This window comes from Plecotus auritus, assembly GCF_963455305.1.
Source record: "Plecotus auritus genome assembly, chromosome: 10".
Lineage (NCBI taxonomy): Eukaryota > Metazoa > Chordata > Mammalia > Chiroptera > Vespertilionidae > Plecotus > Plecotus auritus.
The window spans coordinates 55391724-55407593 of record NC_137785.1 but is presented as its reverse complement, the minus strand read 5'-3'; the positions used below and the strand labels follow the sequence as shown (position 1 = coordinate 55407593).

The 15870-nt window shown below is 47.1% G+C and overlaps 1 protein-coding gene across 1 annotated transcript in view; it reads right to left on the bottom strand.

The window, feature by feature from the left end:
* Window positions 1–395: 395 nt before the first annotated feature.
* Window positions 396–15870, bottom strand: part of AMFR (autocrine motility factor receptor) — a 28992-nt gene continuing 13517 nt past the window's right edge. The window contains exons 4-14 of the mRNA XM_080645407.1: window positions 15514–15666; window positions 12936–12976; window positions 12648–12780; window positions 11681–11814; window positions 10574–10684; window positions 9859–10049; window positions 9143–9246; window positions 5655–5789; window positions 4132–4215; window positions 2722–2903; window positions 396–1960 (exon numbers count right to left, since the gene is read on the bottom strand). Coding sequence (XP_080501533.1) covers window positions 1813–1960; window positions 2722–2903; window positions 4132–4215; window positions 5655–5789; window positions 9143–9246; window positions 9859–10049; window positions 10574–10684; window positions 11681–11814; window positions 12648–12780; window positions 12936–12976; window positions 15514–15666 — 1416 coding nt within the window. The 3' untranslated portion in view covers window positions 396–1812. The remainder of the gene's footprint in view (window positions 1961–2721; window positions 2904–4131; window positions 4216–5654; window positions 5790–9142; window positions 9247–9858; window positions 10050–10573; window positions 10685–11680; window positions 11815–12647; window positions 12781–12935; window positions 12977–15513; window positions 15667–15870) is intronic.

Genomic DNA, 15870 nt, shown 5'->3' with positions numbered 1-15870 from the left:
AGCTCCTGCCACTGCCCTTGGCATCTATCCCAGACGCCCCCAAGAAGTGACAGAAGCCGAGTGGGTGGTACCCAGAATCCTCAGCTATCCAGATGCAAAACCTAGCCGTGAGTCTAGGACTTCTGTCCTGGGTCACTCGAAGCTGTGTACGTCACCACGCCCGGCTTCCATCACTGTCACACTGCGAGGTGCCACTGTTTCAAGACCTCAAACTGCCTTCAAACAATTCCTCTGCTCACACATCTGGAACACGCAAGGCCATCTTTAACCAGCGCCCCCCGCAGGGCATAGGGATGGAAACCCTCCACCCGAACGGCACTCCATCCACATGGGATCGCACAGCGGCACCTCAGGAGGCAGCGCCTCGGCTCCAGCCGCACACAGCACATGAGGAATCGAGTTTGCTTTTTATTATTATTATTGTTTTACAATAAAAACAAATAGCTATTCTCTCAGCAAAACAAAACACATTTTGTTTTTTAAAAAAATCACAGAAATGTACTAACAGCATTTCAAAGGTAAGGCTTCTGAAAGGTTTATTGAAATAAATTATCTTGGCCTAGACATTTACTCATCACTCTTTTTTCAATTACTTTTCAACATTCTAGAAACTTCCCGTTTAAAATACATTTAACTTTGCCAATAATTTTAGGTAATACTGGATTCTCCCCCAAAGGACTATCATAAATGTTTTTCAAACATTAAAGGGAAAAAAAACTTAATCCGATAGGACATAAAACTGAACTATGTAACCTATCACTGCATGTTTCAAACCCTTCAAGTTAAACGTGGGATGAATTCGCTAAGGGCCAGGACCTGGGTCTGCCCCAAGCAGGTGGATGCCACATCTTACCTTTCCGCGTTTACACCAACAGGCACAGTTATGAGAATGGAGGGCTCCAGAGAAGACAGAAAGGCAGCTTTTATTTCTCCAGCAAAGCCCCCCAGAATGTCCTCTCCACCTCGTAAGGCCCACATTTCCTCCAAGGACAAACCCACAGCCGCTGGCAGTGCCTAATTTACTTGACCGAGGAATTCAAACCATAAACCAAAGCTTGCTGCACAACCCCTCAGCACTGTGCCCCGACACCCACCGGGGGCCAATGACATGCAGAGGAGCGGACATACACAGGGCGAACACGTGAGACGCAGCAGCACCGGCATACACGGAAATGAAACCAGCTTTGGTTGGGGCTCAGAAAGGAAGTCCCGGATGGTCTGGGACACATGGGTCACCTGCTCACACACTACCCTGGCTGCTCCAGGTATCAAACCAAGAGTTATTTTTCCAAGATGCCCTGCTGGCCCCGGGGTCCAGGGGCCCGGTTCCGGCCCCTGTGCCACTCTGAACGCCTCTAAGAACAGCATGAGACAGACCCTCCAGTGGTGTGGCGTGGGCTTCCGCTGTACATCCCACTCGTCATGAACCTGCCCCCACCCCCACTTCCTGCCAGATCGGGGGCCGACACCAGCACTGGTGTGACTTATGCACAAAGCAGTCATCGAAGCTGCCGGCCTCAGGGCCTCCGGCTGCCCACTGCCTCCTGGTCTTCCCCACCCCCAAGAAGTCCAGGCACTGCCAGAAGAGATCATGCCTAGAGTTAACATGTGCAGTGTTTCTAACGGGAGAAGAAATGTCACATAGAAAGGGTTACAAAAGGATTACATTTGTCAGCTGTCCAAACACTATGAAGACCACATGCTTTGTACAGCGGCAATGCAGTCAGGCCCACTTCAGACAGCGGGCGGGCGAGGCAGCCTCTTCGGTGGGCGCACTGCTCGGGGGAGGCGGCTGAGCAGGGCCAGGAAGTGCTAGGAGGTCTGCTGCTTCTGAAGTCTCCGTTCTGCGGCCGCAGCCAGCATCCTCCGTCGCAGGGTCACAGGGTCGGAGGTCATGCCTTCCGAGGCCAGGCAGCTCTCTGAGGCTGAGTCATCTTCAGAACTTCGGTTCAAGAACCGCCTTGAACAGAAAACAAAGGACTTGCATGAGGCACGAGGGAAGCTCTGGAACAGACACAGAAACACACAGGACGCGTCTCTTTTTCACCCCTCGTTTTCCAGGCACCTTCACGAAGCTGTCACTCAGCTCTGCCCCAGGAGAAAGACCCTCCCCGGAGCAGAGGAGCAAATGTTCTCCGCGTGGGGAGGAGGTACCTCGAGAGGCAGCTCAGCTGTTGGCCCTCTGGCTGTCCCCTCCCCATAGTCACACACAGCAACCAAGTCCCCACCCTGCTCGAATGAACACAATGCTGGCCCTGTCCCCAAGGCCCTAACTACAAGGCCCGGCACAGTCACAGGGACAACCCAGCTCCAGCTGCACGACGCTCCCGGCTGGGCCGCACGGCGTTAACCTCTCCAGGTCTCGCTTCTTCAGCTGTAAGCCTGTCAAATGGGTACAATGACGGTGCTCCCTCTCAGAGCTGTCAAGAGAGTCCAAATAATGAATAGAAAGAGCTTAGAGCACGCGGCACAGGAGTGCTGTCCGGGTACACGTGGCTGAAGATGTCACAGAAGATGGGCGACGCGGCAGCTGCCGGAAGTCACCAGTGGAGCCCAATGTTACCAGACCCTCTGGTTTCTCAGGAGAGGTTTAAAGCCTGACTGTCTAGGTGACATGGAGTGGTTGTCCATGTTGGCACCTGTTTGAGAAGACCTGCTGTGGGCCTGACGTGACAAAGGCCTTCAGGCCCGACTCTGCCCGGGGTTTAGACCGGCACTCACTTCCGCGCCTGCTGCAGGAGGTCGTCCTTGCGCTGGACCAGCATGCGCTGCCTCTCGTCGGCCGACTTGGAGAAGCGGCTCCCCCGGGCCTCGAAGTCCTCCCCCTCGCTGGGCTCCGCCTCCACCTCGCTGAAGTCCACCTCCTCCAGCCGAGGACTGAGGGCCAGCGGCACACGCTCCGCCTGCACAGGAGGAAGCGAGGGGCCGGGTGAGCACAGGCCGCCCTCCCAGGCAGATGCCCGCCTGGCCAGAGGCCCCAGAGAGCAATCTCCTGGACCCACAGGGAGGGCCACGCATGGGGCGTGGGCACCAGTACAACAGAACCTGACTCACACTGAACAGGTAAACGATTACATCCATGCCTGGAGACTGCACTCTCGGAAAGAAAAACGTTAACCACCACTTTGCATTCTGGGAATTTTCTGTTCAATTCTAATAACTGCTCTAAAATTTAAACAAGTCTTACCATGCTCACCACACAAATTGCATACCCTCTCCTGGCTCTGAAAACAGTCAAGCAGATAAAAAGGGTAAATTCTAAGGATCTTTTTAAACATATAAGATCATGTGGTTCCTTGTGTAACAGGGTGTCAGCATGGGGTTCTCTCGGTGTGGGCCCCCACATGCTCAAGCAGGTGCCAACCATGCACGCTCCTGTGAGCAGACACAGGCCCAGCTGCCCAGTGTCAGCATGGCTGCCACCTCCAGGCCACGAAGAGGCCGAGGGCAGGCCTAAGAGCTTCTCCGTCTCCTGCACCCACACCTCCCTCTGCCTCAGCCCAGCAAGTGAGGAGATTTCAGAACAGTGTCGCCTGACTCACATCCCTAGAGTTTGGGGCACGGAGGGACTGGTGTAACCAACACACTGAGAAATCCAGGGGAAAGAAACTGGCTTACCGCAGATTCACAAGGCTGTGATGAGAGCAAGTTTGATTCCACTTGCTCTGTGGATGGGGGAGCAGGTGTGGGTCCTGCCCAAGAGAACCCCTCAGAGGGGGATGTGACCCCCATGAAGGGAGGGGTGGTCATAAAGAGTCAGCTCAAGTTCCCAAGTATAGTCAAGGTTTCTGGAACCCGATGGGGCAGGGAGATCTCAGAGAAAATGACAGACACAGGGACACGCACACACACTGGGGTCACATGGCCCATCCTAAGCTCTCTTCCTGAGCCTGACCCTACAGGAGCTTAAAAAGAACGGGTGGTGAGTGGAGGAGGATGCGCACAGGTGAGGCAGCCTGCGCTGGGGGTTCACCTTAAACCCTGAGACAGATGTGGCGCACACCCTCTCTTAGGCTCTTGCCCTGAGCCTCACGAACTCTGTACAAGGCAGGACCGAAGACCACTGCCAGGCATACACACCTCCTCCCCAACCCCGGACGCTCCCTCCCTCCTTCTGGCGTCAGGCCTCACCTGGGCCGCAGTCTCTCCCTCGTCCAGGTCACCGTTTGGCCTGTCCGCAGGACTGTTCAGTGCGGGTCTGATGCCATCTGACCGCTGAAAGAGACAGCACCACAGTCAGTACAGAGCCATCTGAGCCTAAAGTGCAGGCACAGGGAAACCCTGGAGGCAGAGGGAGCGAAGGTCCCGCCGGTCTGAGCCCCAACAAGGCCTACAGCACCAAGAAATGGAAACGCTGCTATGATTACAGACCGTGTCCCTCTAACAGCAGTAACTGCACAGTAACTAAGTGACAGCAGCAGGTCACACGACTACACACTCTGGGGAAGCCCCTGATCTGATCGCCTCGTTCATCTTAGCGTCTATGAAACAGGAGCTGTTGTTCTTTTCTTTTCAGCCCTCAACCAACGATTTTTGGGAACTGGTGTCTACACAGCAGCTCCTCAGCTGTCAGGAGGGACAATGCATCCAAAAACTGGATCCCAGAAGCCCCCATGGGATCAGCTGTAGTCAGCCCCACCGGGAACCTGCTTGATAGCAAACCCTTTACTAGCCACCTTCCCTTCCTCTTCTCACAGCCCCACGAGCCGCCTGTGTTTCCTGGGACACTTCCCAAATTAATTACTGAATCCTTGTCCCGGGGTCTGCAGCTGGGACACCCGAAGCCAACAGCAAGGTCAAATAGGTAAGGACCGGCGAGCCACAGCGAGTATCCCAGCCGACTTGATGCCGAATCCAGGCTCACTCCCTTCAAAGATTCTCAAGTATTGGGGTTTTATTCATAGATTTCCATGTTTTTATATACAGAAGTTGAATAGTTTCTTGATAGATGATTCTCTGGTCCTGCCACAAAGCTTGCCTTTAAGATGTTAACATTTCTTGTACCCATCAATGGGGTTATATGTGAGGGGCCAGGAAAGCTGACCTTTTTAGAAAAGCCAAGAGCACAAGCCTCACATGGCTACTGTAACAAATGGAAAACCATGCCGATGTGCAAAGCCGACCAGGGCCGAGGGCGTTATCTCCTAGAGACAGGTTGGCAAACTACAGCCCGTGGGCCAGATTCACCCTCCACCTCCTTTTATAATTCATGCTTCACTAGAACACAGCTGCGTTCATTTACATGTGCTCCACAGCTGCCTTCGTGCTATGAGGGTAGAGGTGAGAAGTTACAAAGAGGCTATAAGGCTCACCAAGCCTAAAATAGTCCTGTCTGCCCTTCACAGAAAAAGGATGCCAATGCCTGCCAAAAGGAACCAATGCTATGACCTGCTGGACTGGCAAGGGTAGGCTTGTTTGCAGGGTATGTCTACACACACAAAAAATAATGACCTAAATACATTTGTTCCTGTCTTAATCCGAGCCTCTTTGGTAGGTCTGTTCTCAGTCATAATTTGGAAAGTCATTAGGCAAATTACAGAAACCCTTCATTAAATCATAAATAATATCTAGTTGTTAAAGTACCTAAAAGTCTCTAGAGGATCAAATCTTTGTGAAGACAGAATCCCTTTGTCATGCTTAAGACCCCGGTTTACCTGTGTGGGAAAAGGTACTTGAATCCGTCCTTCTAAAATGTTATCTGTGGTTATTTCAACTGAGCGTGTCAGCTGGAGGTCCTGCAGCACGAGCGGGTATGGGACCTGGGGAAACATCTCTTGGATCTGATGAGCCTATAGGAATACAAGGTAAAGGCCACAGACATGTTCACTCTCAACAGCTCCTCCCGGAGGGCCTGGTGTGGCAGGCTCTGGGCACTGAACGTGGCATCTGCCATGAGAGCAAAGGTAAGGGGCCACTTCTGTTCTGCAGATCACCAGGCAACCACCCTCCCTTTCCTACTTCTCCAGGATGCAACAGGTAACCTGAGACATCGGTTTGAAAATAAAAAGGGACAGAAGTCCAACTGGATCCTAAAACAGGCTCAACGAGAATATTCCAGTTTTTAAAAGTGCACATTAAGTTGGGTATAAAAATGTGTTCTCCTTAAAGACATAGTTCCAAAAAGGAACAAACTTCTGATTCACACCCCATGGGTGAAATTCAAATGCATTATGTCACATGAAAGAATCCCGACTCAAAAATTCCATTTATATGACACTTTGGCATAGCAAAATTATAGCGGTTGCCAGAGGGTGGAGGTGGAGGTGGGGTGAGAAAGTGATTACAAAGGGGCACCATGGAATTTGGGGGGAAGGGGAATGGAACTGTTCTCTATGTTGATAATGGTGGTAGTTACACAACTATGAGTTTGACAAAACTCACAGAACTGGATACTGAAAAGGGTGAATTTACTATATGTAAATACCTTAATTTGAATAAAAAGGATTATAAAAAATGTGACTTGCTAGCCCTTGCCAGTGTGGCTCAGTAGATAGAACGTCGGCCTGTGGACTGAAGGGTACAGGTCTGATTCCAGCCAAGAGCACAGGCCTGGATTGTGGGTTCGATCCCCAGTGTGCAGTGTGCAGTGTGCAGGAGGCAGCCAATCAATGATTCTCTCTCATCACTGATGTTTCTCTCTCTCTCTCTCTCCCTCTCCCTTCCTCTCTGAAATCATTAAAAATATATTTAAAAAAAAAAAAAAAAAGGCCTGTGAACTGCTAATATCGCTCTGGAGTCGTGGTTTCCAACCTGCGCTCCAGAAATGCCTCAGTCCACTTAGGGCTCCGGGGTAGGTGCGTGCGAGTGGGGGAGCAGGCACCAGTGTCAGCACACCACCACTCAGACTTCCATCCAGGAGGCTCCAGACCTCGTACATGTACTTTACAGTGCTCACGGTCACGGTTTCATTGGGGGAAAAGGGGGAAGAGGAAAAATGTAATTGCTCTAGGGTACAGCAAAGTCTACTATCAGGAGAGGAGTGGCTCCCCAGGAGCGTGCTGCTAGAACTGCACAAAGAGGGGGAATGAGCCTCAGCGTCAGGGCCTTGAGAGAGAAGATCAGGGTGAACGCTGAACCCCGCACAAAGCGCTGCTCCAGTCTCTGTTGGGGTGGGAGAGGGCAGGTGCACTTCAACAACCAGCTGACATTCATCCCTACTGCTCAACAGCTTCCCTCATTTCCCAAGTTAAAAATGCCCAAGGTTCACTTTATCTGACCAAAGCTCTTCTTCCAGGGAATCCAGTAAGTTAAACATTGGGCCGTGTTAAAAAAGGCGTGGTTCTCGGGAGTTAGTTATGCTCACAAGAGGCCGTTCCTGGAGGAAGAACGCCAGGGCCCGCCTGAGAATTCTACACACCAACTCCAGGAACGCCATTCTGGGCTTGTAAGGAGCAGGCGACGTGATCCACCTGCACAGCTTCCACGGCTGCCTGACCCGTCTCCACACAGAGCCCGACACAAGCCGGTCGGAGGCCGCATTCGGCTGCAGACCATCTCTGCCCATCACAGCGTCACCCTCAACTGCCGCCGACCTGGCTGAGTGCGAGCGTGACTTCACTTGATACTCCTCTGTAGGTTTTGAAAGTTGTGAATAAATGCCCTGTTCAAAGATGTTTGGGGAAAAAAACCCACAACAAAAAGCTCCCCCGATGCCTCCTCCCCAGCAAGCTACCACATCTCTGCTCCCTTTTATAGCATACGGTCAGGCACTGTCTGTTTCTTCAGCTTGCATGCAGCTTTCAATCCACCACAATCTTGTATTCAGCTCCTCAGGCCACACCAACGGCTGTGTTCTCCAGCTAATCGGCCACTTCCACGGCCATGTCCATATGCACTTCTCCAGCCTCGTCTTCTGAGAATTCCCACAGCCTTGACTCGCCACCTTCTGCTTAGTCCCGTCCCCTCTCATAGCCGTGGCTCCTCCGATCTGCCTCCTTCCCATCCTCCATGTCTCAGTTTAAGTATCACCTCGTCAGAGAGAACTTCTCAGAATGCCTCCTCTGACTGAGCCTCAGTCAGGGCAGCAGAGATGAATGTTAGCTGGCTGTCGAGGTGCACCTGCCCTCTCCCACCCCAACGGTGACTTCAAGCAGAGCGTTGTGCAGGGTTCAGCGTTCACCCTGATCATTTCTCTCCAGGGTGTGTGCTGAGGCCTTTACCACCCCCTGCACATCCCTGCCTCGCGGCCTTCAGAGAACTCACCCATCAGCATGACCTCATCTGTTTATAGCCAGTCTCCCCAACTAGAATCACACTCCCACCTTGTTTACTTGTTTACATCATGGATCGCCTGTCGCAAGCTTTCATTACAAATTTGTTAAAAAAATACATTAAGGTTAATGAATAAATGAGCAAATGACTAATGACCTGCTGAAGTACTGGGCAGGCTTACCCACATCAGCCAGAGGTCCTATTCAAGAAGGACTAAGGTAGGATGCATGTTAACACTCCTGCATTTATTATCACAATGAAGACTAAATTTCAACCATGGTCCAACATGTTTTTCCAACACTGTAAAATAATTCACCATGTGACAAAGGTTAGAAAAAATGCAAAGAATCTAGCCCTAGCCGGTTTGGCTCGGTGGATAGAGCATCAGCCTGGGACTGAAGGGTCCCAGGTTCGATTCCGGTCAAGGGCACATGCCCGGGTTGTGGGCTTGATCCCCAGTGGGGGACGTGCAGGAAGCAGCCAATCAATGATTCTCTCTCATCATTGGTCTTTCTATCCCTCTCTCCCTCTCCCTTCCTCTCTGAAGTCAATAAAAATATTTATTTTTTAATTAAAAAAAACAACATTTGGTAGGCCTAGCACAATTGTTAATAAAAGGCACATCATTCACCACAGTCAATAATTCACCCACTAACTATTTTGGCTAAAATCAGGAGAGTCCAAGATTGGCCTAGATCACAACAGAATGAACTTCACAGTACCCAGAAAAGGATCTACCACAAAGTAAAAAAGAATTTTGCAAGCCAATTTCAAAATTTAAAACACAAGAACCTGAGTGATCTCAGTGAATAACTAAAATGCCCCTAAAAATCCTGCCGTTCTGCCAGAGCTAAGTTAGGACCAACCAGGTTCTAGCCTCCCCTTCCCTCCCATTACTAAGCCTCTTCTCGGAGCAGGTGGCAGTCCTTACCATTGCGTTAAGCTGGGAGTTGCTCGCCTGCGTGATGCCTAGAATGTTGGTGGTGTGCATCACTTCGACTGAAAAGCTCGGCAGCCAACTTGCAATCCGGGACCCTGAAACAAAGAGACAGCACCGGTGTAGAGATCTGAAGAGCGCTCCTCCTAAGAGAATGCCAGGGGAAATGTGAACGCATCCAATTTAGTACTGGGGTTTATGGAATCCGACAGTATGAATTACAGGATGATCCACAGCCCCTGACATGGTGCCCAAGGCCTTGGAATTTTAAGTGTGGTTTTTATTCTCGCTCCTCTCCCCACTGCTGGGAGGCACAATGTTAATATCTATGGGCAAACAAACAGGGCTCCAGCTCTGCTTCTGCTTCAGACACCACTGGAAAGGCTGCTCTGTGACCCTGCGTTCCAGGCTTGAGCACTACACCAATGCAACCAATTGTTACCAGCAGTTAGCTAGTACAGTGGTCAGGAGCGCTCCTCGCAGGCACGGCTGAGTCCATTTTACGACTCCTCCTCCCTGCCCCAGCCAGCCACCTTCACACACCATCTAGCAGAATGCCTGGTACACAATAACCCCTCAGCGCTATCGATACCTTCTGAACGTTCTCAATTAAAACTGAAATACTGTATTACAATGGCCTGTAAGGGCAGTTTATAACTGAAACAGCATCAACCCCTTGGGTACTGTTTCAGAGGTTGAAAGCCGCTCACCGTCGAAGTGGAAGAAGTGGTTGTGCTGGTTTAAGCGAGGTCTGCCTTCAGCAGCTGCCACAGGAACCAAGTTCTCATCCAAGTTCTCTCCTGGATGGTCCTCCCTGACGCGATTATTGTCAGCGATGTTGAGAGACATTCTGCACGTCGGGCAGGAGGTGTCTTGTTCTAGCCAGGAACGAAGACAGGAGCTGCCAAAAAGTACAAAATCACATCTCCTTAGCATATTTTGTGAGAACTCACCAGAAGTACTCTGAATGTATCAAATGTGTTGTAATTTTACTTTCTATTTACCACTAGGTGAGATTTAAATGTTGAGAAACATCTGTTGACATTACCTCTTCACTCTAATATACTTCTAGAATGTTCAGCTGTGAACATTAATTCATTCACATACATGGTCATCTACCAAGACCTTTCTCCAATACGACTTCATCACATGGCTCACCATCTCCCTTCCCAGCCCTATTTGAGCACCTGAAAATGCACGTGGCTGACTTATTCTCTACTCCAACGATCTGTTCTCTCACGCTACGTTAGCTGCCCACTAGCGCCGTCAAAACCTTGGCCTTCTCTTCAAAATCCTGAAGGGCACCAGTCAGTCTGAGGTAACGCCCCCAACTCCCCTGCTAGGATTCGTACTGAGCCGGCACAAAAGCACCCGCATGCCCCGGGCAGAACGCCAACCCCGCGTGGCCCTTTCCGGAGCTCCTACTTGTGGAAGAGATGGCCACAGGGCAGCTTCCGTGCAGCCTGCATGGAGTCCCAGCAGATGGCACAGTCATCGTTATTGACAGCCAGCTCCTCTGGAGTTGCAACTGCAAACCTGTGAACGACAGAATGCGCCCGGCAGGAATCAATTCCACAGCGTACTCCAAGCACCCCTGTACAGACAGGAGGTGTCTTGTTCTAGCCGGGAACGAAGACAGGAGCTTTTCTATCAGCACAGTCACAGAGGAACCCAGTAAAAAAGTGCCATAAAAAATAGCACACCTGCTTTCCTTCATGGCCTATCAAAGGCAGAGACTCTGTCCCGACCATGACTCCTGTTAGTGAAGACTTCAGGAAACATTTCTGGGCGAAGAGGAGTGAAGACCCCCAAAGAGCCAAACAGTCCCCTCGGGCACAAAGAGGGTCCCCATTAATCTCACACTTTTAGGCTTGTTTAGCCTCAGGCTGGCAAGTGAGTGCCTCCTACAATGAGGATAAGAGTGTGTGAGTGTGTGCTTGTGTGTGTGTGTGCGCATGTGTGTGTAATAAATACACATGAGTGAAGAATAAGTGAGACCCACATTCTTAAAATAAGGAGGACAGATGCCCAAGGAAGCTCCCATATAATAATGATGATGATTAAAGTGACATAATAATAAGGACTAATATTTACTTAGGGTGGTGAACACACAATACAATATACAGATGATTATTATAGCATTGTATACGTGAATCCTATATAATTTTATTAACCAATGTCACCCCAATAAATTCAACAGGAAAAAAGAACCTAGTATTTACTGAGCACATGCTACGTACGCAGTACTAGAATATTCTAAGTTGATGGCACCTATCCTCCCATGAATCCTGCCAACAGTTCCAGGAGCAAGGTTCTGCTATCATCCCGAGAGGAAATACACAGAGAGTCAAATGAACTGCTCACAGCCACAAGCAGGTGGGGATTCACAGCCAGGCAGTCTGGCTCCAGAGCCTACCATCTTCCCCATTCTGCTACCGGTTCACAACAGCAAGTTCTCATATAACCCGGGATGGGTTATCTTAGAGAGCTAAACGGAGACAACCTGGGCCACGTCAACTTGTGCTTACTCACCTGGCTTCCATGTTCCCAACAACATGCAAATAGTTCTTGTGCCGGCGGATTCGGCGCTGGACCTCATGGAACAGGTACCGCAGCTGCATGAAGATGACCAAGCTGGCCATGGATAGCCAGATGTTGCCAAATAACTTAACAAGAGGGGAAGAGAATAAAACACACATGAAAAATGAATGTGAACCTGTGAGTGATGAAGGTGAGGTGTGCAACAGAAGCTCTAATTGTTATGCATTTGAGTATGGAAAGAAGCAGTAAATAAAACAAAATGTTAACAGTGATCTCCGAGCATTTGGAGGGGGGCGGGCGCTCTTCTTTTAACAAAACCTATACATGTTTTGGGGGGGGTTTTAGGTATATTTTCAAAGTTACTTTCAAAGTATTTAGAAATGTGCGAGTCTAACCCAATAATTTTTAAATACTTCTTTGATAGGCTTATAATTTAAATAAACTGCCGGCCAAATATGTTAATTCTCACCATTATTAGATCACTTAAGTACTAACCAATGAAGGAGTTCAACACTGTCATTTCTTGCACCCCAAAGTAAAATGTAAACAATGAAGGGGGAGGATTTAAGTACAAAGACATTTTTTACTACAAAAATGGAAAATGTATGAATCCATGAAGTAGCTAACTCTGCAAGAATTCCCATTTACCGTCTACTAAGTAACCGCTAAATATTAGAACCCACAGAAACTATGGGGAGAGGAATTCCCTTAACTTTTTGCTAAAGAATTATCTATTGACTTGGTTAATAGAGTTAACCAGTCTCCCAGGAGAGTCAGCACACTCCCCTGAGCTGGGCGCAGTGGTTCCAGGACACGCTTTACACCCAGCGGCAGAGAGGGACGGCACAGCTGCGCTCGTTGCTATGGTCTTAAGTGGTTCATCCAGCAGTTTCCCTCATTAATGCACGAACCAGGGTTCCTGATTCTGAAAACCTTAGTGCTCCCTGAGAACACTTACCAACATGTGGATATGATGCATGAGGTCCAGAGATAAGAGAGTGAGCTCCATGACAAAATCTGTGTAATAGACATACGTTCCCTTCCCTTCCCATGTCCCTTCGTGATTGAGGTCCCAAAGGTGGATCACGTATCTGCAATGAATACAGAAAATCGTCTTAATATTCTTTTGTTACAACTGAATTTGGTTTAAACATGATATAGGATAGTCACATTTTAATATATTTTATATCTTAAAATTAACTGTATGGATAGATCTCAATCACCTCCGTCCTGAATTTCTACTCACCGCAAAATCACATGAGCAGTCCTCACTGTAACAAGAAGAGACTGTAAAAAAAATAAAGGCATATTTTTCTTTTTAGTCAAATTTAGGGTTCCTCTTACTCTTACAGGGTGATAAAAGTCAAACATTGCTCAGTTCAATTTAAAAGCAGGTTGGCAAGGGGTGTGGGTGGGGAACAGGATGAAGGGGGTCCAGTTATAAGAGTAAGTCCTAAGGATGTAATGCACATGAGGGCTATGGTTGACACTGCTGTGTGCTATACTAGTATTTGAAAGTTGTGAAGAGAACAGATCCTGAAAGTTCTCATCACAAGGAAAAAAAGTTTGGTATCGGTATGAGATGATGGATGTTAACGAAATTTATTATGATAATCATTTCACAGTATATGAAGTCAAGTCATGATGCTGTACACCTAAACTTATACAGCACCGTATGTCACTATACCTCAATAAAATGAAAAGGAAAAAAAGGCAGGTGGTTCAAGTTTACCAACCATTTTCTTTCATCTGCTTCAAATTTCCACGGAGTATTTTCATCATCTAGCAACCCAGCTTCTTTGAGCCCTTTTCTATTGACAGGTGACAATCAATTACACCTGCCCATCTCCTAAGGCTGCCTTCTACAATCTGAAGTCATCCCAGTAGGTGGATGATCACTTCTATTTTATACAGCATTCAGTTACACCGCTGACTACCTAGGAAGGGTTTATGGCACTTGGTGACCCCATACCCAAAGTATAGTTTAGACAGCACGCTCCGAGATATGAGCACCTGCTCTCCACACAACCCTGAGTGCACTCCCTCTGCCCACAGGGAAGAAAAGAGAATAAAGGAAACAAAAACAAAACAAACCCTCGTGGTCTTTGTATCATAGAAATTAAGATTTCCCTCTTAATCTGTCAGAACTGTTAAATTAATATTTGAAATTAGGACACTCCCAGTTATAAGTGGAAAATATTTTACCATACATAGAAGGGAAACACTATAAATATAAAAATATAATTTAGCTCAAAATAGCAAATCTATAGCGTGATAAATTATCTTAAAAGAATAAACGGTAATGAACTGAAAGAAAATATGTACTACAGTATGATCCATAGGCCTAATTTAAGTGTCTTCATTTTTAGGTATACCTTGTTCAAAGGTTGGCTTAATATTAATTAACAGAGAGCCAAAAAAAGAAAACACATTATTATTCAAATGATGGTTTATGATAAAATATATTTAATATAAGCTAATTAACACTCGTCAGTGTAAAGTTTTAGACAGATATTTTTCAAGAGAAAATACAGGCCCAGCTGGCATGGCTCAGTGGTTGAGCGTCAACCTATGAACCAGGAAGTCACGGTTCGATTCCCGGTCAAGGTACATGCCTAGGTTGCAGGCTCAATCTCTAGTAGGGGGAGTGCAGGAGCCAGCCGATCAATGACTCTCTCATCACTGATTTTTTTTTTTAATAAATCTTTATTGTTCAGATTATTACAGGTGTTCCTCTTTTTTTTTCCCCCTCATCATTGATTTTTCTATGTCTCTCTCCTTTTCCCTTCCTCTTTGAAATCAATAAAAATATTTTTTAAGAGAGAAAATATAGTTGCATACTTTTCACATATAGAAAGTATTCAACCAGGATTATAAATGTTTTTATAAAGTACTTAAATGTTCCTTTTCTAATTTTACTTACACTACTATATTATACTCAAAAATGAACGCTATTAAGCTAAAAAAAAATTTTTTTATTATAAGCAAAAAAATTTTAACCCTATTCCAACAAATTCCAAATTAATACTTCAAACTTAGTGTTTTTTGGTATTAGCTCATCAGCCTTAATATATTTATTATTTTTTTTAATTAATAATAGCTATTATGGACAAGATAAAAAGTATTTTGTCTTTGGCCTGAGGTAAACAGCAAAGGCTCAGAATGTAAGCACAGAGAATTTTGACTTCTATTAAGTAGAAATCGGTATTTTCAGAAAGGTCTAAAAAGCAAATTTTAAAATATACATGAACATCAAATTATTCATTCAAAATAATAGATTTTAAATATTGTATTACTCTATAAAATCTTAATTCCTGCCCTACCTCAGAAAAAACAAGTACAGAGTACTCCTTTTTACTTACTACTAATCAGGGCGTATAGTGTTTTAAGGGAAAACCTTCCTACTTGGGAGTCTCTGGACTTAGATTGTGCCACTTGCCACGCTGGAACCTTAGCAATTCGCTTCACCCTCTACGCCCGCGTCCCCATTCGTGAACAGGAACAATGAAATGAGTAAGCACATGTAAAAATGAGTCAATACAGGTAAGGCATTTAGAACAATTCCTAGGATATAGTAAGCACTACTTAAATGATGGCAAAAATAACCACTTTTAATTAGATTGTAGAAAGAATTACATGAAATAACACTAATAAAAGCATTCAGTACCAGTACCCAACACAAAATAGACAAAAAAAATGCTTGTTAAAATGAAAGACAGATGTCCATCAGTCACTTCATGGGTGCAAATACCTGTCCATACTCCTGTAGCTTCCCTGAAAATATTCAGAAATGTGATCAGAGCAAAAGCCTGTCTGCATCTTACCTCCACGGCCATGAAAGCCAACGTGTGCATCCCGTGGATGTAGCCTGTGACACAGCAGATAACCGCTAGCCCGCAGCAGGAAAGCAGCATCGCCATCAACAGAGACAGCACTCGGCCATGGCTGCTCATCGGTGTGGTGGGAGAAAAGGAGAGCTGAAACGTACAAAACAGGAGAAGGAGCTCATTCTTCTTCGCAGCAGTGAGGAACTCAAGGTTAATCCTGGTGGCTTTGCTTGGGGATCCGTGCATAGCTGCATGGCCCAATGCAAATCACAGAAAAAAAGCATCCATTACCAGATGGCCAAAATCCTCCAACCAACCAAAATATGAGCATGAGCTGAAGTATAGAGACCTTTA